The sequence below is a fragment of the Frieseomelitta varia genome, unplaced genomic scaffold (genome assembly GCF_011392965.1).
Source record: "Frieseomelitta varia isolate USP_RPSP 00005682 unplaced genomic scaffold, Fvar_1.2 scaffold_216, whole genome shotgun sequence".
NCBI lineage: Eukaryota > Metazoa > Arthropoda > Insecta > Hymenoptera > Apidae > Frieseomelitta > Frieseomelitta varia.
In genome coordinates, this window is record NW_025109928.1 from 40,784 (window position 1) to 63,693 (window position 22,910).

Genomic DNA, 22,910 nt, shown 5'->3' on the forward strand with positions numbered 1-22,910 from the left:
TTGTATTACCATTATATCAATTTTGTCAGGAGAAAACTTTAATTTATATCTGGACAGGCTGTGCGCTAGGCCCAATGCCATTGCTGTTCTTTCTTTCTTTGGTAAGCCAACCAATAAACTATCCATCTGACTTTTCATGCATCTCATTAATTCTTGTATAGCTGTGTTGCTAACACAAGATAAACTCAGTTTATCCTTTATAGCATTACTCAGCTTAACATCAGCTACAGCTAGTTGTTCCTGAAGTTTTGTACAATGTCTTTTAATTACTTTTTTTAATGATTTATATAGTTTTCCTTCTACCGCAGCTGTTGTAGCTGCAAGAGCCTCTGCAGTGTCTACAAACTTTTCAAAATGCATCAACTTTACTCTGTAACATCAAAGGCAATAATGTAACATTTTATAAGTGATTTTCAAATTATAATATTATATATATTAAAATTAATACGAAGATATATATTGTTATTAATATATCTTACACTGTTGAATTTATTGAATTATAAACTTTAGAGCAATTGTAAATATTTACGTATTTTTAAATGATATAATCCATTATGATTACGACAAAATTAAATACTAAAAATCAAGATTAACTTACACTTTACAAGCTGCTTCAGGTGTTTCAAAATCATGATAAAGATTTTCAATTTGCGTTAATTTATTTTCATCAAGTAACTGTAAGAAACAAATATAATTATGATACGATATATAAACGAATAGGCATTGTTACTTCATTTAAATTGTAACAATGTACTTAAACTGAACAAATATAACTATAGTTATTGATAGGAACACGTGCATTTTTTAGGTTAAATAGCAAGTTGTAGTTTTTAATATAATTTACCTTGAAAATCGCATACCCCGCAGGAGTTTCAAATAATATCAACATTTTGATTAACTTTCCTTTCCGGGTAAAAATGTCGTACTAATCGTTTTGACAATCCCCACGCTGGTGACGAAAGATGTCAGCGTTATAACATTTGTAGAGTAGCGCAATTCTCACATTAACGGATGTTGGCGTTAGTGGCTACCGGTTTGTAGCAGCGCATGCGCGTGAATTTTTTCACTAACTATGCGGAACAGTGGCGACATCGACAACAAGAAAATAGGAAAGAAAACACAGCGGCAAATATATTTGAATTTCAATTTAAAATCAGTCCAGAAAAGCATGCCCTCAGCGAAATATATTGCTGAGTTATAAATTAAATAAATAATACTTGTTGTGTCTTTACTTCAAATGCTTTAATTTTATTTTATGTTACATCGGTAATACTGAAAATAACACTAAAATGGTAAGAAAGAAAGCTTCAGAGCTCTCGTTGGTTGTAATACAAAAATGCATTGAGTGCTAGATCTATTCTGTACCTTGTCTGTGGTACTATGATTTATTATTTTACGAATATATCATTCCGAATTGAATTGATTGCCCACATGCATTTGTTGTCACCGGTATCTAATGGGTGTATGACATACAATCATTTGCCTTATGACAAACAGTCTTCACGCCTTAAAATTAGTATCTTTGGATTCTACGTAAGTTCTTTTTGTTAAAAAATATCAGATAATATAAAACAAGTTATAAATTCGGCGTGTTCAAAACGAAATTCAGCTGTTGCAAGATAAATAGTTTACTTGTAGAAAATAATTTATTTTTATTCAAAAGTACAATATAGAAGTCACTAGTGTTGATGTATTTATAATGTATTTTATTTATTTAGTATGCTGTACTTGAGATTGAGCTTTAAAAAATCTGACTATTATTGAGATTGTATCTATATATCATACTAAAATTAAAGTCTGAGTGCAACAAAAAAGTATATTACTATTCATTGTATTAATTTTTCAGGGATCAATTGCAAATATATAAGGGAAAATTAACACAGAATTAACTGCTGAAGTCTTTGAACTTGAACAGATCATATATTCTTTTTTTCTTTTGATTGTTAAATTAAAAAAACTACTTATGTTCCAAAAAATTTAAAATATTTTCCAAAGTATTGATGACGCATTTAAACCAAAAAATGACAAAATAATGAAGAATATACTTTTAATCGTCAGTACATTTACAATTATTTCCTTTAATTTTCTATTTTATTAATTATAGAAAGACAAATATATAATACCATTATGGCTGGACGTGGTAGGGGAAGAGGTAAACCTTCCATGTCAATCAGCACAGAACAGTTAGGCTTTGCTAAAGGTGAAACATTACCACCACCAGTCTTACAGCCTCCATTAAAATATCCTCTTTTGGAATATAAACCGTTGCCCTTGAATATTACTACAGAATTGAGTTATTTGTTTGAATTAAAGAAAGGATATGCAGAATATATGAGAGAATCTCCTAACAATGTCTTGCCTGTTGTAGTTAAAAAAGATATTGAGAGGTATTCAGATCGGTACCAAGATCTAATTACTGATAAAAGTAGTTATGAGATTAGATACGATTGGAATAAAATGCCTGTAGAATTAAAGCCTCAATTGCGAAAGCGTAAAGAACAAACATTGGAGAGTCCAAAGAAAAAGCAAAAGAATATTGATGTAGAATTAAAATTACAAGAATTAGAAAAAAAGGAGAATTCTCAACAAAGTGATGTAGAAGAAGAGGAAAAAGAGGAGGAAGAAACAGAAGAGAAGGATGATGAACAAGTAGAGGAAGAGGAAGAAGAATTAGATGAGGAAATGGATGAGGGGACTGATTATGCGAATAATTATTTCGATAATGGAGAAGGTTATGATGATGAAGATGACAATTTAGACGACGGACCTATTTATTAGGATTAGAATTATTTTTTATATTTATATTTTATATCCACATATATATATATATATATTCATATATAGTAATATCATATTTATGTATACATATATATATAGTAATATCATATTTAGTATATATATATATATATATATAGTAATTCTATTATATATATGTATGCAGATGCTTTTAAATAATTGCGGCAAATGGCGAAATCATTTTTCTTAATTTCTCCTAATTAAAATAAATGATTTACATTTTATAAAATACAAAGTAATGTATTTATTTTATTTTTATTTTTTAAACAAAACTTTGTAAAGTTAAAAATATGATGTACTTTCAAGATAGAAGAATTTACAAATAAATAATATAGCTACGATTTTACATAAATAATAAAGTAAGGAAAATTTATTATTGTCCTAGAGATCAATTTAGTTATTGCAGATATCAAATCTGTGCAAGCCAAGTGACCATACATGAACATGATAAAAATGAAACTGCTAACAAGAGATAACATTATGCTAAAAATTATAAAAAATTATAAAAAATAATTGAAAAATTCTTTCACTAAATATGACATACAAATATATAGTGTGAAAACCCGTATAATGCGATTTGAAAAAAGTTACTATTACAATATAATTTAAAAAATAAAAATAAAGTGCTTTTTAAGTAATGTCGAAAGACATTGTTCGTACACAAAATATCATGGACACATTGGTATAACGCGTACATATCTCCTTCGTGTTTTACGGACATTCACTGTATATAGATAAGATATATATATATATATATTTTGTGTATACATATATATATATATATATATATATATCACGTATGTGAATATATATATGTATATGTACCAATACCAACTGTATACGATAGAATGTGATAAAGTACAAAAGTTATGTTAAGTTCATGGTATTGTGCTAAAGGACAGTAGTGCGAAAACGTTTTCAATAATACTTTGATGATGTATAAACAAATAACGACTTATTAACCATTCTATACCTTGTCTTATCACATTAATTTTAAGTTAAGTATTCTTGTCCAGTTTTGGTGAAACTATTTTTTACACTTTCAATGCAATAGCACTTCTAGACAAGGGGTTATATTTTACACAATAATTACATTTACATTCTGTATTAAAAAAGTGCAAGTGCTCATATATTAAATAAAAATGACGATAAATTTTCTTATGATTTTCAGAGGATATTTAATTTTTTTAATACAATAAGTGATTATATGAAATAAACATAGAAATGCTTCCTAACATACATGATAAAGATTACAGAGTTTTGGATTTGGTACGTCAACGTGAGATACGGGTACGTTAATACAAAATTAGGCTTACATATATTTATTTATTTACTTATTAGTAAATATATCACGTATATATTTAATATTTTCTAATATAATATACAATTCATGAACAAATGTAATAATTTCTCATGACATCTTTATATTCTAGTATAAATTGCATTATTTAATTTTTTTTGAATTATTTTATTTAGGATTCCGTGGCATATGCAGTTTCTCAGAAGTTACATGTGACAGAAAATTTGATATCCCGATTAGGACTTGAAAAAGAATTAATTGGCCATACAGGATGCGTTAATTGCTTGGAATGGAATGAAAGCGGACAGTAAGTATTTATTAAATAGGGAATATTTAACATACATTACAAAAATATTGACAATGTATGTAAAATATCTTTGTATACAATAAAAAGAATTAATTATAGATTAATGTACATATATTAACATATATTTTTAGAATCCTTGCATCGGCATCTGATGATATGAATATTATTTTATGGGATCCATTTCGTTATGAAAAGAAATTAATACTTCGTACACGTCATCATGGAAATATATTTTCTGTTAAGGTAACCTTAATAAATATTAAATATATAATTTTCTTAGTGAAATTTTAGCTTAAAAAATTATTAATTTCTATAAATTAAAATCCTCAGAATTTTTGATAGAAATTAAGAATCTTTCTTTTCTATAGTTTTTGCCAAAATCAAATGACAGGATATTGGTATCAGGTGCTGGAGATGGAAAAGTACGGGTTCGTGACCTAACGCTTCTTGAACCAATATTTTCGTGTAATTGTCATATAGGTCGTGTAAAACGTATTGCTACTGCAACTACTGTACCTTTTCTTTTTTGGAGTGCTGCGGAAGATGGTCTTATTTTACAATATGATATTCGCGCTCCTCATAGTTGCAAAAGCAATGACTGTAATAGTGTGTTAGTAAATCTTGTTAATCATGCTGGTCGATATGCAGAGGGCAAGTGTATTACTGTGAATCCAAAAAAACCCGAACTAATAGCCATTGGAGCTAATGATGCTTATATACGAATGTATGATCGTAGAATGATTAAGCTTTCTCAGGTAATTATGGAACAAAAACTATTCATAAGAAATTCTTAAACCATTTTTTCCTTTTTCTTTTTCTTTTCGAATAGGTGCCTATTTCGTCTCCACATAGTAACTGGACAAGAGGAAATGTATGTATACGTCTAGCTGGTGGAGGTGATCCAGATGAGAATATACCACTGGGTTGCGCACAGTACTTTATCGCGGGTTCGTTCGTACGATCAGAAATAGCGTACGCGACTCCTTTACCCTTATATTCCTCTTTTATTGTATATTATATGATCACTCTAACAAAAACTATTAATGTTTGATATTGAGCAGGCCATCTGCATTCTCGGCAACGTGACAGTAATAGAAGTCTCACTACTACATATTTAACCTTCAGTGCTGATGGAAATGAACTCCTTGTTAACATGGGCGGTGAACAAATATATTTATTTGATATCAATAATCCAAAAAACATGAAGACTTGTTTTGGTTACTCTTCAAATATGTACTTGGGTAATGTTTGTAATTATTACAATGTTCTATATCTTGTATTGTCAATCATAAATTAAATAAATTGTCATATTTCAATTTTATATGTAACATATGTAATATGTTTAAATTTATTAAATATCTGCAAGCAGGAGATTTTGACAAGTACAATATGGAAAGTAATGAAGATATTACAGATTTTACTAGCAAAAATATTAAAATTTTACCACCACATGTTGAAGAATTAAAGCGACAAGTAAGTTTATGCTGTGTAAAAGTCAAAAATAATTAAATTTCTTTGTTTTTTTCTTATTGTCCTTTTATTTTAGGCTAACGAAAGCTTTGAACAACAAAAATATACATTGGCAATTAATTTATATAATAAAGCAATCAGTTATTGCCCCACTGCAGCTGTACTTTTTGCTAACAGAGCTGCAGCATATATGAAACGAACTTGGTATGATCTGTTCACTATTATATTTTAAACTTTGCAATACTATAAAAAATTTAAAGAATAATGTAAATAAGAAACCGAAAAAATATAATTTTTGGAATATATAATTTTTTAAATTAAAAAATTATGATAATCTTTTTTATTCTTCTGAATATAGATCTTGAATATAGTATAATTTTGCATGATTTGTAGGGATGGTGACATATATGCTGCTCTTAAAGATTGTCAAACAACATTATTTCTCGATCCCGAACATGTAAAAGCTCATTTTAGGTAACAATTTGTAAATCCTATGATAATGTATTTAGTATTTTAAGTATATATATATATATATATATGTGTGTGTATAGATTGGCTCGTTGTCTCTTTGATTTACATCAGTCAGTTGAAGCTGATAAAATAATTAAAGACTTTCAACAAAAATTTCCTGAATATGCATCTAACTCAGCCTGTAAAGCATTAAAAATGGATATAAAAGAAGCTATAGATTCTGGTATGTCTTTCTTCAGTCCATTAAAGTTGATATAATGTATATACAAATACATATCTACACATAAAATTAAAAAAATATTCTTACAAAATATCTTTTTAATCAATATTCTTTAATAATGTATTCACTATACAATCAGGTAGAGATATTGACATGAATCAACTAATGATTCAAATATCAGAATATGAACAAGAATGGCGACGCAATACAATTGATTATAAAATGAGATTTTGTGGGCATTGTAATACTACAACTGATATAAAGGAAGCTAATTTTTTTGGAAAGTATGTACCTTTCAAAAATAATTTATCAATAAGTTTGCAAATTTATTAACTAATAATGTATTTTTAATTAATTTTTGCTTTAAGCAATGGTCAATATATTGTGGCAGGATCAGATGATGGTTCCTTTTTTATTTGGGATCGTAATACCACAAATATTATGCGTGTATTAAGAGGAGATGAACGTATTGTAAATTGTCTTCAACCTCATCCATCCACATGTTTGCTAGCTACTAGCGGTATTGATCCAGTAGTTAGATTATGGAGTCCTTTACCTGAGGTCAGCATTACCAATTATTTATCAAAATCTGTTGTACTTAAAAAGTTGAATAAGAATTGATATTTATAAGATACTTCATTAATTTTAAAAATTATATGGAAATTTATTTGATGTAGGATGGTAGCGTAAATGAAAGAGAAATTCAAAACTTAGAAGATGCTGCATCTGCAAATCAAATACGCATGAAAAGCGATCCATTTGAAGTAATGCTTATGAATATGGGATATAGATTTCCTGTTCAGCAGGCTGAACTAAATGAAGATGGTGATGATAATCAAGATCAATCAATTGTGCAACCATTAAATTGTAGACCAAGTTAAATTTAAAGACAGAATCTAAAAAGTGGTATGAAATTGCAATTAAATAATTAAAGACTTATTCAGTGTTATATTGTAGAATACTAATGCTTTAATTCCAATTATCTATTTTTTTATCAATTCCTTATAGACGTTGACTTTTCCATAAATAAACTATTTAAAAATATTTGGTAAAGTGTTAAAAATATAAATTTTGAAAAGAGAAAAAAATAATTGTATTAAATAGTTATAAAATTCTTATCATTAAATTTTTTTATATGTAATAAAAAACACGTAAGGAGACAGCATTAAAAACAATGGTTGTGTTAAAATTTTGATTGTATTTCACACAGATAATATTTGTATACATTTCTGTTATTCTTATAAATTTACCTGCTATATATTAAATGACGAAAGTCAAAAAAAAGTGTAAAATAATATATGTTACTGTAGTAATTCTTTTTATATTGATTTTAAATAATTTTTATATTTATTTTATGTTAAAAGCTTATGTGATGTACAACGATATATGCGATGTATTAGCATTAATTATTTTTTAAATTTTACAAATAATGCTATTTATGTAATATTTAAAGTTTATTGATTTTATCAGTTAAGTTTGAGGCACGAGTTCCCATAAACTTTGTAGTGTACTAGTTTCTCGAGGTTCTTCTGCTGCAAGACCTAAATAAATCGAAAAACTAGGTTTTCTTTGATTTGAACTTTCAGAGAAATAATAGCCAAACACATTTGAAATTTCTGGTTGATTGTCTTGTATCTCAGAATGTTGTTCTACATTTAATTGTTGTAACGGAGCCTGTAATAAGTGATGTTTAATTAATAATAACATTTATTTATTCAATAATAACATTTATTTATTCAATAAAATTTGTTAAGAATTACATTAATATAATATTACCTGATGTTCAAACGTGTAATCAACACCAAAAATAGGAGATTTTTCAGATGCTTTTAATAACATTAAAATTTCTTTGTAAATAGTATGAAGTTTTTGACTAGGATTAACTTGAAATCCTAATATATATCCTCCACTGGATTCTGAACTAGTAATGACTAAAGTTGGACCAAATTTTGAATTTTTAATAGTAATCTACTTAAAAAAAAGAGAGATGCTTCTTTATTATATTCTTAAAAACTTTTAATGTATTTCTTATATATGGAGTATACTTATACAATATATATACTTACATTTTCTATTATAAGATAAGGAATTGATATGTTGAATTGATAATTCATATCAGCAAACCAAACTAAACGTATATTTGTTATAATAAAAGTTCCAATATTCCCCTAATAAAATAAATTTTAATAACACATTTTATAAAATAACAAATTTCTACAAATAATAATTCAACCTGCTCTAATGATAAATTCCAAATATCTTGCAATGTTGAATGAACTATTTCTTGTGGTAATAACGTTAATTGTTTATCATTAATTATTCCACTTCTCAATTTAATTTCTCGATAAATTTTTGATGAAATGTATGCTCTGTAATATTTAAAAGATTATTTAATACTACATCAAATTTTAATGTAGTGTAATATATTTCTTAAGTTATATTTATTTTATCTTTTTTTAGAAAATATTTCTATTATTTCTATTATGTTTTATAATAATATAACAAATAATACAAATTTTACATTCAAAAAGTATACCTGTAAACACCAATAACAGATGTATAATGTCTTGTACTTTTTAAATCTTGATTTGTAAATAGAAATTCATATCTGCAATGTCGAAAGGAAGCTAAAATATGTAATGCTTGTACATGCTTTCCTTGTAACTAAAAAAAATAATATTCCATTATTTGCAAAATACAAATGAAAAATTGTAAATTTAAAAAAATATACTAACACTATGTATAGTTTTAGTATTTACTGTTATGAAGGTATTATAGCCAATACCTATGGAAAAACATATATGTTTATATAAAATTTATGATCTTTATCATAATTATATCATATATGTACAAGATAAATTACACGTATATATTTTAAATAGTACTAATAAATCATAAAATTTGACATTAATTATTACAAATATTTCAAGAATTTTATTTAATACTAGTAATTATTCATGTGTTTCAAAAGTATGTAATTGTAAAAGTGATTATAAAAACAATATTAAATTACTTTTATATTTAATCCATACTTAGATTAATTCTGGGAAGAAGCGAAGAATGCCATATAATTCTGAGATTAGTTACTATAAGTCTCCCAATATCACCTGCATTTCCCTTTGTATCTTCTATTAAATCAAGTCTGTCAACTGTAAATTCTCCTAATCGTAGCTGCATGTGACTATTAGAAATTTAAGAGTTGTGAATAGTGAATTATATGTAACTTTATACATAAAATACAGAGAGTTGATTGTTTTAGATAAAATATTTATTTACATAATGCCATTTATTTTAAATGTACACCTATTCATAATATACCTTAATTATACACCTATTCTTAATAAACCTTCATCCTGATTTAAATTTTAATAATTATATATGTAATACTAAATTTCTATTAATATACATAGTATAAAAAATTTAATAAAATAAAAAAATGTATCTGAAACAATTATACTCCAAAATATAAAAGAAATTACGTGTAAGAAACATCGAAACGAACTTCATTATCTTGCCACATTTTTACTAAAAATATAATAATATAGTGTATGAATTGAATTATTTTAAAAATCAATATCGTTACCATATCTACGAAAGTATAACACTTATGCATCTATACACACGCGCATATATCATAGATTTATCAATTGTTAAATGTGAAATAAAACCAATATGAAATAAATATTTTAATATCATTAAAAATTTGACGGTTTCCTACAATTCATAATTAAATTTATTGCAATTAATTCTAATCAAAAATTGAGTAATAACCAGACGTTAATACTATTTTATTGGTTGTTAAATTCGTTGTTATTGAATTTGTGATTACATTAGATTGTAAAAAATAAATTTCAATACAGAAAAAAGATGTCAATAATTTCGGAATAATCTTTAAGAGAATCGTTAGTGTAAGAATTATATACACATGTAAACTCTTTTTATTAATTATTTTTTATCTTCGATAGTATTAGAAATAATTTTCAAATTAAGTGAAATACAGCGGGTATTAGATGAAATTATCACGCGTATGATTTAATTTGTTTCTACAAAATGAATAGGTGCATACATATGTAAATGACATTAGTATGTAGATAAATAATAGTATGTATTTAATATTATCTAAGAATTTTATTGATAATAAATTACATAAAATTTACAACTATATTTAAAACTTAACATTTTATCAAAAAACTAATAAATTTCTAATTTTATTTATTAATGGCTAATTACGAATTTTACACGTAATTATCTTAATTTGCTTTTATTATTAATAAAATTTTTCTTTCACAATTATTATACATTAATTATTTTTTCTATAATAATTTCATTAGCTTTTACTGACAATAAGAAGAAATTGTATCAAAGCATGTGACGTTTACTACATGACAACCATGCATGAAGAGATTATAGAAATAATGAAAGAAATAAAAATATTATATCAGTATACATAATATATTAACATTAATCAAAAATAATTTTATAATTCATTTAATCACTAGTTATAAAAAAAGAAATAATTCCATCAAATCTGTTCTGTACTTCATCGTTTGCTTTTAGTGGTACTATTGAGAGGATCATCCTGCATTGGCAAGTACATACATAACCTTATATTACAAAATAATGAGAATTCAAATAAACGTATAAAATTTAATTTTTTACTGTGCTAGATTGTAACAAAAATATTCTTTATGGATTTAAAAAATACAATATGAAAATAGATAGATTTGACTATTAAACTTTCATATTTTATTACATATATATTTGTTCTCACTGTCATTATGCTTACACTGTTTTTAGATATAAACAAAATAAAATGCTTTTAATTTTAAAATTTCATTAAAAATGAGAAATTTTAAAATTAATTTGAAAACAAGGTCATATTAATTCATATGTTTATATGAACTTTTTTCTCTATTTTAATGTGTTAAAATCATTCTTGCTGTACTTTTTACATACATCGAGACACCTTGTGTAGAAGAATTGCATTAAAAATATTAATACATAAATTAATTACAATTTATAGTTGTAATTATAATATAATACATTATAATTTAAGGATGTTAACATATTATATAAGATAAATAATTATATTCTAATTATGTTACTAAATTATGTTACAGAGATTTTAATAGATTAATAAATTTAAGAAAATGAAGCGAGCACGTATAAAAGCTATGGTTACTGTTCCAACCAGAAGAAAACCAACACAAGATATATCTATTACTGGAGTTACTAATTCAGTTGAGCACAATGAGAAAAATAAAGATACATCTGATGGTACTTGTATAACGTCACAACAAACTTTAGAAAATGTTTCTGAAGATGTGCAGATACAAGAAAATTTAGATAATACACAAAAATTAATAGAAGTCCAAGAGGTAGAAGAACAAATACAAAATGAAAAATTACATGTTGATGATCAATGTAATGAAAATAAGGATGACTCTACAAAAAATTCTGAGAAATCAACAAAAGAAATTATACAATCACCAGAAATTTTAAATGCAACGCAAATTAGTAAGTATAATGAGAATGTGATAAGTAAAATGTTATAAAAATATTAAATAATTGTATTTAAGTATAAATGAATATAATATGTAATTATATAGACTTCTATTTTGTATTGTTACAAATTTTTAGATTTGTATTTGTTGAAATTTTTACACAAGATCATTTTTGTATTATCCTATAAAGATAATGAATGTTGCAAATATTTATAAAAGTTGAATTATTTATTTAGGAACATTCATAAAGAATTATTTAGAAATATTGTTAGGTGAAGAATTATTACTATATTTTATATTATTTCAGATTTTCCTATAAAATCGCAAAATCGATCTAGTTTTATGAAACCGATACCAAAACTTGACAATAATAACAGAGTAAGAAAAAACAGTATTCAAGGAAGTGGAGCAAGTACAAGTGAATCTGAAGATGATAGTAAAAAACTGCCATGCGCTATCGCCAATCATACAAAAAATGATCTAGTGCAATCCACACACAATACAAAAGATACTGTTACTAATAACATCAAGAATAATTTAATAACATCCAAAGTAGGACAGAAAAGACGTATTTTAGTTTCAGAATCTGCAAGAAAATTAGCAGAAGCTAGAAGAGAATTTCATTTAAAACATGAAAATAAAACTCCAGATAGAAGCAAACTCACAATGTATGACTTAATATATTATAATCCTGTTACTAATCCTATGAAAAAGTCTAAAGAGTCTGCAATACCAAGAAAAATAATAGAATGTCAGTAAGTATATTAAATAATTATTTTGAATATATTAATTTTGTATAATTCAAAAGCAATTCTGTCAAAACGATCTGTAAATTAAAACATAAAATAAATAATCATCTTTGCAGATCTGAAGAAGTTCAGGAAGAAGAAGAAGAGGAAGATGATCCATCATCTACAATGCCTGTACCTCAAGTAAAAGTTGGACCAAATGGTCAATTAATAATAGATGAACAGAGTCTTGTTATTGAACAAACTAATGCGAAGAGAAATAGAAAAGTATTAGCAAAAGAAGCTATTATTGATGATGATAACAATGGAAGTGGATTTTATAAAAAGCGTCAAAAAAGTAAAGAATGGTCTTCGCGAGAAACTTTGAATTTCTATAAAGCACTAAATACAATTGGTACAGATTTTTTGTTGATGCAAAGTCTTTTTCCTAATAGAACGAGACAAGAAATGAAGTTAAAATTTAAGAAAGAAGAAAAAGTAAACAGACATTTGGTTGAAAAAGCTTTAGCATATCATCAAGAATTTGATACTGAAATGTTAGAAAAGTCATTAGGTAAATTTGTCTATTACGTATTTATTTCTAAAATAATTGTCGATTCATGTTCATACAAAATATTTTATAAAAAGTATTATATAAAATAATTAAATTGTAAAAATATAAAAGTTACTTATTGTCATTATCATTTAAAATTTAATAGTGATTAATTAAGTTAGAATTCTAATGATAAAAGTTATACTACATCTTTCTTAATTTTATCGTTTTTATTATTGATTAATATTATAATCTTAATTTTTTATTAACAGCTGCAGAAAAAGAACTTTTACGCATAAAAGAAACACGAAAACAACAAAAGACAAAAACTAAGAATAAAAAGTCAAGAAAACGACGAAGCAGTAAGTTGAAAATAACTATAAATACTACATTTTCATTATATTTTTTCAAATATTTTGTTGAAATTATATATATTTAACAAAAAATTTCAAATATTAATTTCTCACTTCATTATTAGAACTAGCACGTAGTATTGGAATGTACAGTGAAACTGATAGCGAAGAGGGAGGAAAAGAAGAAGAAGACGATGAAGAAGAAAAGGAAGAAAAAAAAGAATGTTATATACCGAATGACTTAGATTCGACGGTATATAAAGAAAATACACACTCAAACGACAAATATGAACAAGCATTAAATAAAACAAATAAAAGACCAAGAATTGAAAAAAAAATATTGACAGATGATGTAGAATCATACAATGATGTTGACAGTGATACAGAAGTTTATTATGTAAGACCAACAAGATCAGGGAGATTACCAAAAATAAAAAAATTGCAGGGGCCTGATATAAATACACTTGATAATGAAAGATTAAATTATTGTTCTAATGATGATGAACTTACAATGTCATCAGAAAATAATGTTACTGAAAAAGTTACTGAAGATTTAATTTTTGATAGTATTAATTCAGAAATTCATCATATAGATCCTAAAACAGTTATACCAAATATTAATGACGTAGAACCAGGGTCATTCGTTATTTTGTCAAAAGAATCTTTAGACGAACCTGGTAAAAGTGTTTTACAAGTTTATATGGTAAGTTCGGACGTTCACTCTTAAAATTTCGAGGATATATTAATAGAACTCTTAGTAATTGTAATTATTAAATTATCACGTGTTTAATTAGTTTCAAAAAAAAATGTATATAATTTACATAAAATTTTTTTGTTAACTAATTTAATTTAATGTGCAAGTATCTTTATGTTATTTAAAATTAATTTAATATACAATATGAGCCTCTTAGTTGATTAGCAAATTGAGTTCCTTTTTTTTAACATTCTGAGAATTGGACTTTTTCATGTAATAATAAATTGAGAACAGAAAGTAACTTTATTGTAAGGAAGTAAAGTTACTAAATAACAATGATAACATCACTTAGAAGAAAAATTATATTTTTTTCGATAGTGAAATAATAATGTAATGAGTAATCAATCATTTACTTACGATGTAAAAATTGACTCTTATTTTTTATTAATATAAAAAAATATACGCAAATTCAATTAATAAATAAAGGAAGTATTCTTAATACTAACTATTTCTACAACAAACTCATTTTTCTTAATTTTGTATTTACGTCATTCGTCAATTGAGAGATTCATATTTTTACCTCTTTATAATATCTCATTTAAAATATCTATTATTGAGATTTTATTTTTACACATTCTTGTATATATTATTTGTACTTTTAGTAAAAATATGTACATATTTAAAACATATTGTTTATTTATAAAAAAAACACTTGATAGTTTTAATAATTATTATATATTTTATTATTAGACTAAAGAAATTCTTTATAATGTAATTTGTTTTATATAAAATTGATGCTAGTTTAAACTAGAGAATTAATGTATGAAAATAAATTTAGAAAAATAAATTTCTATTACTCAATAAATAGTACATTTTCCTTGCTTAGAAAATACCTTTATAGTGATTGTTATTCCATCGGAAATCCATTCTTATCGGAATTTTACCAATGTATATTGAGTTTAAATATTTCAAGTTATATAAATTTACTGGATAATTTTCTTTTTGAATTTATCACTGAATTCTATGATACAAGATTTGCATGTTAGATCAATAATAATAACAATAAACTGCATAGAATAGAAATAAATTTTGTTATGCTGTTACAATCAATACATTTATTTGAATCATCAGTAAAAATACACAATTACATAGATATAGCAAAGGAAATTAATTTAGATAAATTTTAATAACATAATTCTAAGGTGTCACATGGTATCCATTTTGAACTTTCTAGTGCATCCCACAAGTTATAATCTTGTTCTATTATTTCTCTATTAAGTTTATCAATGTCTATAGGAACAGAATGTTCTGTAAATAAAAAAAATCATAATTTAAAAAATTTTGTTTATAATATAAAATAATGTATATGCATTACAGTAAAAATTTTCAATATATTTATAATATAAATTATAATTATTGTTTGAAAATCATCAAATTAATACTAATTTTTTATAATTTAAATTAGCTTCTTTAGATTTCTTCAAACATGATATATTAATCATTATTAATATAATCATTAACATTATCAACCATTCTAAATGATATTATTTAAAATAATGCTGATGTATGAAGTATTTATTAATAAGATAAAACTGCTAAATTTATAAAAGATGTATTTCATACCAATTAATTCTAATTCATCTTCTTCTGGTTTTTGATCAGATACATAACTATTATATCCATCTGAGGTAGGCTCACTTTCATAATAACCCTGCTGCCATGCACTATAACTGTTCCAGTAAGATGACGTATCATAATAATTATAAGCATCTGAATTTAAATTTGATGGTGTATATTCTGATGATGACTGTGGAGGTGTTGATCTGAGAAACAGAAAATTGTTTATTAATATTTTATGATAATTGTGATATGTAATTAAAATATAATTTACATACCCTGATAATTTATTCCAAGGCCTTGGAACAGCATTGCAAATTTTTAATGACTTTGTTCCTAGTCCTCTGTAACCATTCATAGTAACCAAACTATTTTTCTGTTCTTCCTCATTAGCAAATCTGACAAAACCATATCCTTTACTAAATCCAGAACTGTCTAAAATTACTTTTGCTGTTCTAATTGAATTATATTTGGCAGCAAATGCTCTGTATAAGGAATAATCATCTACATCTGTTGATAAATCTCCAACCCAAATACTAAATTCTCTTTCTGCTGTTGGTTTTCCTGTGGTACTAGCATGATTTAATCGAAATCTTACAGCCTAAAATGTAGAAAAATAAAAGCTCAAACTGGTACACATGTTATCTAATACAAGAAGAATTCATTAAATCCTTACTGGATTTGAACCAGGTATCACTTTGCCATTTAATTTATGCATAGCATCAAGTGCCATTTCATCAGTTGGAAAATGTACAAAGCAATAACCTGCAGGTTCACCAGTATAACGGTTTCTCATTACTTTAACTGTTTGTGGTTGTTCTCCCATTTTATGAAAAGCATTCATTATAAAACTTTCTGTCATATATGGTTCTAACTAAAATAAGATATACTTAATTTTATTGCAAAAAAAAAAAACAGATATAGAATATAAAAACCGTATTTTTACATGAAATAATAAATAGTATTACTTACACCACCCATCCATAATTGACATAATACCATAGGTCCAGACATTTTCTTGTTTGTAATTGTTTAAAACAGAAAAATCTCGTAAAATTCTGCAATAAAACAAAACAATTCATAACTTTTATTGTTTCAGTGACAGTTACTTAGTTTATATATTTCTACACATATAAAATTAATATTATATGTATGTACTTAATTTTGTGTTATACTTGCATTAATAATACAATTGTATATACTTAAATACATATATTTAAATGATAATACATACTCTATTAAATATTGTTTACAATAAGAAGAGGTTAAAACCCATTAATCAGTAAACTAACTTCTTTTTAAATTTAGAATTTTTTGGAAGTTGCTATATATTAGGAAAAAGTTGCGAACTTACTTTATTTACATCAGATTTCTAACTTAGTAACTATTTGTTTGTGTTAATTAATACGATAATGATCATTTAAACTGTGATTATTTTATTTCGTTTCACCAAAGTACTTGTAATTATTATCAAATTTCATTGTTTCTATATAAAATAATGAATAAATAATATTTATTATTTAAACGCTGCTTATATATTATATACTAGATTAAATAGTAAACAAATGTGTAGTAAGTAGAGTAGTAACTACGCATATATGTATATGCTTTTGTAGTTAGTCACACCACCATATAATTATAATTTTAAATGTCAACTTTTTGACAAATTGCTACGAAAAAAAATTAAGATTTTTTAATTTTAGAAATATGGAGGCATACTTGCTTAATAAAAATTGTTAAAAACAATTGCAATTACAAACATTACAATACGTTTCAGCATACACATTTGAAATTAATTTGAACGGTTTCCAGAAAACTTTACAGCGATTGGTTTCTGCCAAAAATCTTCTACATAATAACTGGAAATTATTTACAATTTTAATAATAGGGTTCAAATTAAGACTTTTAATAATAATGAGACAAACGCATTTTGTTTGGAAGTGTCTGTTCTTTTATTGCTAAGTAGTCCATACGGCAACCTAACCTTTATGAATTGATTCATTTCAATTATGACATAATCTAATATACGTTATTTTCTATATTTCTTTTTACAGTAAAATTATTTACACTAATGTGTGTTCAAAAAGGAATTAGTATTTATACGTTTTAAATAAGACTTATATAATAATTAAAAATAGTTGAGATAACCTGCAATAACTAGAGCAATTGACGAGTTTTCAAAAACCCACGATAATTTGTTTTTATATACATGTATAAATAAATCTGTTTTGTACAAAATAATCTCTCATTTTTTCTTAAAAGCAAAAGTTTGTCTTAAAAAAAACTGGTTGCGAATACTAACTGCAATATTTCCAAACTTTTCCTTTTTATTGTTATTCTACGGAATTAATCTTTGTAAATTAATAAAGTAAATAGTTTGATATATTAATTTTTATCTACACAATTGTTATTGCTAAATATTATAGCCTTTTGGAGTCGCCGGCATCTCTGCAGCACTGTTCTAAGGTTAAGAAAAAAAAAAATGGAGAATGAAAGAAGGATAAGTGAGAATGAGGTGGAAAAGAAGTAGGAGAGGTGGAGCAAGAGAATCATTACGAATATCTAGTAAATTTTTATATTTTAAATTATATACATTAAGTTGTTTCTTGTATTACATATATGTACATATATATAATATACGTATACATATATATATATATCTAATGTAATCTAATGTAAGAAGAGTTTGTAGTAGTAAAGGATGTAGTGCTGGTATTGATAAATAATGTTCATGTACGTACATACGTATATAGTGTTCCGACATTTGCTATTTTTTTTTTATAAAAAAATAGAATAAAATACTTGTCCTTTAATTGGATGGCAATGCGAAATTTTGGTTCGTAATTTATTTAATATTTTGTAATTGTTCATTCTTTTTGATAAAAAATATTTTTCAAAACTCTTTTCTCTTTCATACGACTAACGAACGATTATTGGTGAATATATAAAAATTTTCTTCATTGCATAAAAATATTAGTCTTTAAAATAAATGAGGTACATTGATTATTGAATTATTGTGAAACAACTATCATTGTTAACGAATATAATCTTTTCTTGGTAGTGATAATGAATTGTGATATCACACCAAATAAACATGGCGCTTATTTGATACTGGAGTCTTTCACTTGGAATAAGCCGCAAACGTTATTTCAATTTGTATCAAGTTAGTAATTTCATTTCTCACATTTTTTCATAGATAATTCAAGCCATTTACGGTACAGTGAATGTATCGCCTATATTTCGAATTGTTTTCACGAGGACACGTTTGATAGACCTGAACGTCATACATGTCAAAATGGCCCGGGAATATGACCATTTATTTAAGCTTCTAATAATAGGAGATAGCGGTAAGTGCATAAATCTTCATCGATATTAAATATATTCAGTTACAAACAAATATTATGTCGCACTACGAAAAATAAAAAATCACACAAAAGAATTTGTATTTTTTGATGAAAGAGTTGTTAAAAATTTATGTTTTTATTTATATATTTCGTAAAAAATAAACAAATTTATTTTAATTAAAGTTAATAGAGAATTATATTTCATATGATAGCAATAAAAGCAGAAAATTTAATCTAGAAAATTTTGTTTTTCCTAAAATTCAATGAAATTTTCTGTTTACAAGTGATACCTTTCTCAACATGTACTAAAGATCATAAATAAGATTGTTTGGAGTTAATTTTAATTATAATTAATGTTATTAAACAAGTTAGTTCTTTATATACGTTCATGTTATATTAATTATGATAAAGTTCTTAATCCTGCAACGTGATTTTTTAATGTAATAGATACGTATTCAATAATTTTTTGAAAATTATAAAAAATATTCAGTATATAAACCTTTGATAATATGGTAATATTGTAAGATATTACAACAATAATATGAAGTTTTATTGTATGTATGTAATATAAATGAGTAACTGAAATTCCTTTTTAATGAGTGTGATAGAATATATTTCCTGTTTATCATATTAAAAATTTTTAAGGATATTACAATATTATTTTTGCTATATGTACATATTTAACTTAATTTTCATTATTACTATTTATATTTTTAGTGATATTTGATTGTGTATTTTAATTTTATTAGATCATTATAGTGATCATTAGATAATTATCTTGAAAACTATAATATCAATAATATTTATTATATTTGATATAATAGCTCAATATTTATCAAACTGTATAATCAGTAAATGTTGAAAAATAGATTAAATGTATGCCTATAGTTTATAAAATTATAAAATTCTATTTATAATTTCTGATAGAAATTCAAGTATATATATGATATGTTATTATTTTTTTTTTTATTATATGTTATTTAAGTTTTAATATATGTTTTAATATGTTAAGTTTATATATATATATGTTCTTATTATATAGTTTTTCTTTAAGTTTTAATATGTAAGAATATAGAAATTATTTTAACATATTTAAATATCAATTTATTATTTCTTTTAATTTTTTTTTTCATTTTAAATATTACTACTCATCACATTTCTTTTTTTAAGTAGTTAGTTTTTATTTGTTCTCTATTAACTTCATATATTTTATTATATAAATATATTTAGATTTATATGAGTCATATTTTTTAATTTTTATTCAATATTTTTCTTCCATTTTTTGTTTAAGGAGTAGGGAAAAGTTCTCTGCTGTTACGATTTGCTGATAATACTTTTAATGGCAGTTACATAACGACAATAGGAGTGGATTTTAAAATTCAAACTGTGGATGTAGATGGTGAGAGAGTAAAGCTCCAAATTTGGGATACAGCTGGACAAGAACGTTTTCGGACAATAACTTCAACTTACTACAGGGGAACACATGGTGTTATAGTTGTGTATGATGTGACCAGTGGTGACTCTTTTGCTAATGTTAAAAGATGGTTGCATGAAATCGAACAAAATTGTGATGTGGTCAACAGGGTACTTGTAGGAAATAAGAATGATGCACCTAATGAAAAGGTTGTATTAACAGAAGATGCACAAAGATTTGCTAATCAAATGGGAATTCAGTTATTTGAAACTTCCGCTAAAGATAATATTAATGTGCAAGAAGTAAGTAATATATATAATATGTATATTTTTATAAAGAATAATTTGTAATATGTTGCATATAATGTTAGATTCATGTATGTATATATCTGTTGCATAACTTTTATTTTTTAAATTAATCATTGTGTTTTTAAATCAGAACATAAATATGTTTTAATATTTTTGGAAATTGCATATATTACTCAGCAAACTTTTGTTTATTTTGAATTAGTTTTATAAAAGTAATTTTTCTTTTGAGTTTTATATAATATTATATTTTTTCTATCTAACAAATGTAAATAGTATTTGTACTTATTATTACACTATATATTTTATCAAATTATTTGTTTATGAAAATATATTTTTTAAATTGTAATGTAAGAACTATTCAATTTATTAATTTTATAATATTATTTTGTTTTTGAATTATAAAAAATATATTTATGTAAATCATAAACAATTAGACATATTATTTAACTTTTGTTTAACTAAATAACAATATATTGTTACATTTATGTATACAAGTATATGTACTTATAGACTACATTCATTGATTATTGATAAGATTATTGTTAAATGTAATTTGTGGACAATAATTGTATATTGTTATATTAGTTTTGGAAGTAGAAAAGAGAGAGTTAGTGATTACTTAGATATAATCTGTTAAAAATTTTAAGTATTAAATGTATATCTTAAATTCGGTAATGATATAACTTTAATCTGTATTAATTTGTTGCATTTAGATGTTTATGGCTATAACACGGCAAGTATTAAGAACCAAAAAAGAAAGGAAGGAACGACAAGCTATACAAACCAGTGAAACAGTCAATTTAAGAAAAAGCACAAAACAGCATAAAAAAAAATGTTGTTAACATCATTGTACAAGCATGCAATCTGTTGTTAATATCATTTAAAGTAACAAAAATGAAGAAAAACTAAAACAGAGAGCATGCAATAGCAACAGAATGATCATATAATGTAATACCAACATTTTTTAAAGCTATTAAGTTTTGTATCTAAATTACAACATCGAAGATTGTATTCTCATAGAAATATACTTTGATGCTAGTAATGTTCAATATACATAGGATGCAAATGTTATGAGTGTGTAGTGTTTATTTAGCAAAAGTAACTTTGTAAGTAACACACTTTTCAATAAGCTACATATTTTGAATGTGGCATTGAAAACATAAAGGCCTATTTATATTGTACAATTTACAATTTACAAAAAATCAGCACAACAAAAGAAACAAGTGAAATTATATATATATATATATATATATATATATATATATATATATATATATAGCTGCTTCTTATCCATTCTTTTCATTGCGAAATATTATTTATAAAAAAAGTGGTATAAAGTAGAAGATAAAGAAATATATTGTACAAAGCTCAATCTAAATTTACTGAATAAAATAAAAAACACTATATACATGAGATTTGGATGCTTATGGATAAATTTTTCTTTATAAGTTACCATAATGTGAATTCAATATAGGGGATACATAATATTTAATAAATAGACGATCTATCTTCAACAACAGGTTCAAACAGTTGTGCACATTTATTGTGCAAAGTTCCTGTAGCTTGATGACACTTAAGAATGGACTTTACAAATCAAATTAAAATAAACAGTAATATATTTACGGTATAACAGAGGCAAGCCTGTTTGATTGACATAGAAAAAATTATACTGTGTCAGTTTAAGTATAATAAATTCAATTGAAATACAAATACAGGTTATTCATTATTTTAAACATAAAAATAAGATAACAACATTGTAAGAAATTCAAACTGTTTATTCTTTTTTAATATGAATACACATTGTAAAGTGAAATTTTGTAAAGTGTATCTT

General features: G+C 24.7%; 7 protein-coding genes across 23 annotated transcripts; 4 read left to right on the forward strand and 3 right to left on the reverse strand.

Moving 5' to 3' along the window:
• On the reverse strand, positions 1–1,038 carry LOC122527372 (nucleolar protein 58; the record flags this gene model as incomplete). Its single annotated transcript, XM_043651489.1, is given in 3 exon segments — positions 1–370; positions 599–675; positions 845–1,038. Coding segments are annotated over 3 exon segments (492 nt in total), but the record flags the coding sequence as incomplete, so codon positions are not given.
• Positions 1,039–1,346: 308 nt separating this feature from the next.
• LOC122527371 (DNA-directed RNA polymerase III subunit RPC7-like) lies at positions 1,347–2,843 on the forward strand. 2 transcript variants are annotated; one of them, XM_043651488.1, is made up of 2 exons: positions 1,347–1,533; positions 2,105–2,843. In XM_043651488.1, the coding sequence occupies exon 2, from the start codon at positions 2,128–2,130 to the stop codon at positions 2,776–2,778; it is 651 nt and encodes a 216-aa protein (XP_043507423.1). In that variant the 5' UTR covers positions 1,347–1,533; positions 2,105–2,127; the 3' UTR covers positions 2,779–2,843. The 2 variants fall into 2 exon arrangements, with proteins under 2 accessions (XP_043507423.1, XP_043507422.1); XM_043651487.1 differs by having other exon boundaries at positions 1,349–1,533; positions 1,847–2,843.
• Positions 2,844–3,630: 787 nt separating this feature from the next.
• On the forward strand, positions 3,631–7,746 carry LOC122527367 (WD and tetratricopeptide repeats protein 1-like). Of its 2 annotated transcripts, XM_043651477.1 has the most exons (14): positions 3,631–3,794; positions 3,968–4,086; positions 4,273–4,403; positions 4,535–4,646; positions 4,772–5,158; positions 5,233–5,350; positions 5,465–5,644; positions 5,773–5,876; positions 5,950–6,077; positions 6,267–6,347; positions 6,425–6,567; positions 6,704–6,848; positions 6,933–7,125; positions 7,242–7,746. In XM_043651477.1, exons 2-14 carry the CDS (start codon positions 4,021–4,023, stop codon positions 7,443–7,445), a joined length of 1,992 nt encoding a protein of 663 aa, XP_043507412.1. In that variant the 5' UTR covers positions 3,631–3,794; positions 3,968–4,020; the 3' UTR covers positions 7,446–7,746. The 2 variants fall into 2 exon arrangements, with proteins under 2 accessions (XP_043507412.1, XP_043507411.1); XM_043651476.1 differs by having other exon boundaries at positions 3,631–4,086.
• An 81-nt stretch (positions 7,747–7,827) lies between these two features.
• LOC122527369 (Bardet-Biedl syndrome 5 protein homolog) lies at positions 7,828–11,102 on the reverse strand. Of its 6 annotated transcripts, XM_043651481.1 has the most exons (9): positions 10,148–10,163; positions 10,044–10,089; positions 9,597–9,745; positions 9,300–9,349; positions 9,101–9,228; positions 8,798–8,933; positions 8,631–8,732; positions 8,341–8,532; positions 7,828–8,238 (listed from the first exon to the last, which is right to left on the reverse strand). In XM_043651481.1, exons 2-9 carry the CDS (start codon positions 10,082–10,084, stop codon positions 8,035–8,037), a joined length of 1,002 nt encoding a protein of 333 aa, XP_043507416.1. In that variant the 5' UTR covers positions 10,085–10,089; positions 10,148–10,163; the 3' UTR covers positions 7,828–8,034. The 6 variants fall into 6 exon arrangements, with proteins under 6 accessions (XP_043507416.1, XP_043507419.1, XP_043507417.1 ...); XM_043651484.1 differs by lacking the exons at positions 10,044–10,089; positions 10,148–10,163 and adding an exon at positions 11,061–11,102; XM_043651482.1 differs by lacking the exons at positions 10,044–10,089; positions 10,148–10,163 and adding an exon at positions 10,907–10,981.
• LOC122527368 (transcription factor TFIIIB component B'') lies at positions 10,911–14,494 on the forward strand. Of its 2 annotated transcripts, none has more exons than XM_043651478.1 (6): positions 10,911–11,151; positions 11,685–12,081; positions 12,376–12,823; positions 12,934–13,370; positions 13,622–13,711; positions 13,828–14,494. In XM_043651478.1, exons 2-6 carry the CDS (start codon positions 11,715–11,717, stop codon positions 14,427–14,429), a joined length of 1,944 nt encoding a protein of 647 aa, XP_043507413.1. In that variant the 5' UTR covers positions 10,911–11,151; positions 11,685–11,714; the 3' UTR covers positions 14,430–14,494. The 2 variants fall into 2 exon arrangements, with proteins under 2 accessions (XP_043507413.1, XP_043507414.1); XM_043651479.1 differs by having other exon boundaries at positions 11,026–11,155.
• Positions 14,495–15,494: 1,000 nt separating this feature from the next.
• On the reverse strand, positions 15,495–18,334 carry LOC122527388 (tRNA selenocysteine 1-associated protein 1). Of its 6 annotated transcripts, none has more exons than XM_043651539.1 (6): positions 18,316–18,334; positions 16,986–17,071; positions 16,690–16,887; positions 16,292–16,614; positions 16,020–16,219; positions 15,495–15,704 (listed from the first exon to the last, which is right to left on the reverse strand). In XM_043651539.1, exons 2-6 carry the CDS (start codon positions 17,025–17,027, stop codon positions 15,580–15,582), a joined length of 888 nt encoding a protein of 295 aa, XP_043507474.1. In that variant the 5' UTR covers positions 17,028–17,071; positions 18,316–18,334; the 3' UTR covers positions 15,495–15,579. The 6 variants fall into 6 exon arrangements, with proteins under 6 accessions (XP_043507474.1, XP_043507471.1, XP_043507472.1 ...); XM_043651536.1 differs by lacking the exon at positions 18,316–18,334 and adding an exon at positions 17,939–17,957; XM_043651537.1 differs by lacking the exon at positions 18,316–18,334 and adding an exon at positions 17,733–17,836.
• A 145-nt stretch (positions 18,335–18,479) lies between these two features.
• LOC122527389 (ras-related protein Rab-35) lies at positions 18,480–22,677 on the forward strand. Of its 4 annotated transcripts, none has more exons than XM_043651544.1 (4): positions 18,480–18,578; positions 19,210–19,360; positions 20,649–21,073; positions 21,793–22,677. In XM_043651544.1, the coding sequence occupies exons 2-4, from the start codon at positions 19,309–19,311 to the stop codon at positions 21,919–21,921; spliced, it is 606 nt and encodes a 201-aa protein (XP_043507479.1). In that variant the 5' UTR covers positions 18,480–18,578; positions 19,210–19,308; the 3' UTR covers positions 21,922–22,677. The 4 variants fall into 4 exon arrangements, with proteins under 4 accessions (XP_043507479.1, XP_043507480.1, XP_043507477.1 ...); XM_043651545.1 differs by lacking the exon at positions 18,480–18,578 and adding an exon at positions 18,639–18,746; XM_043651542.1 differs by lacking the exon at positions 18,480–18,578 and adding an exon at positions 18,690–18,849.
• Positions 22,678–22,910: the final 233 nt, after the last annotated feature.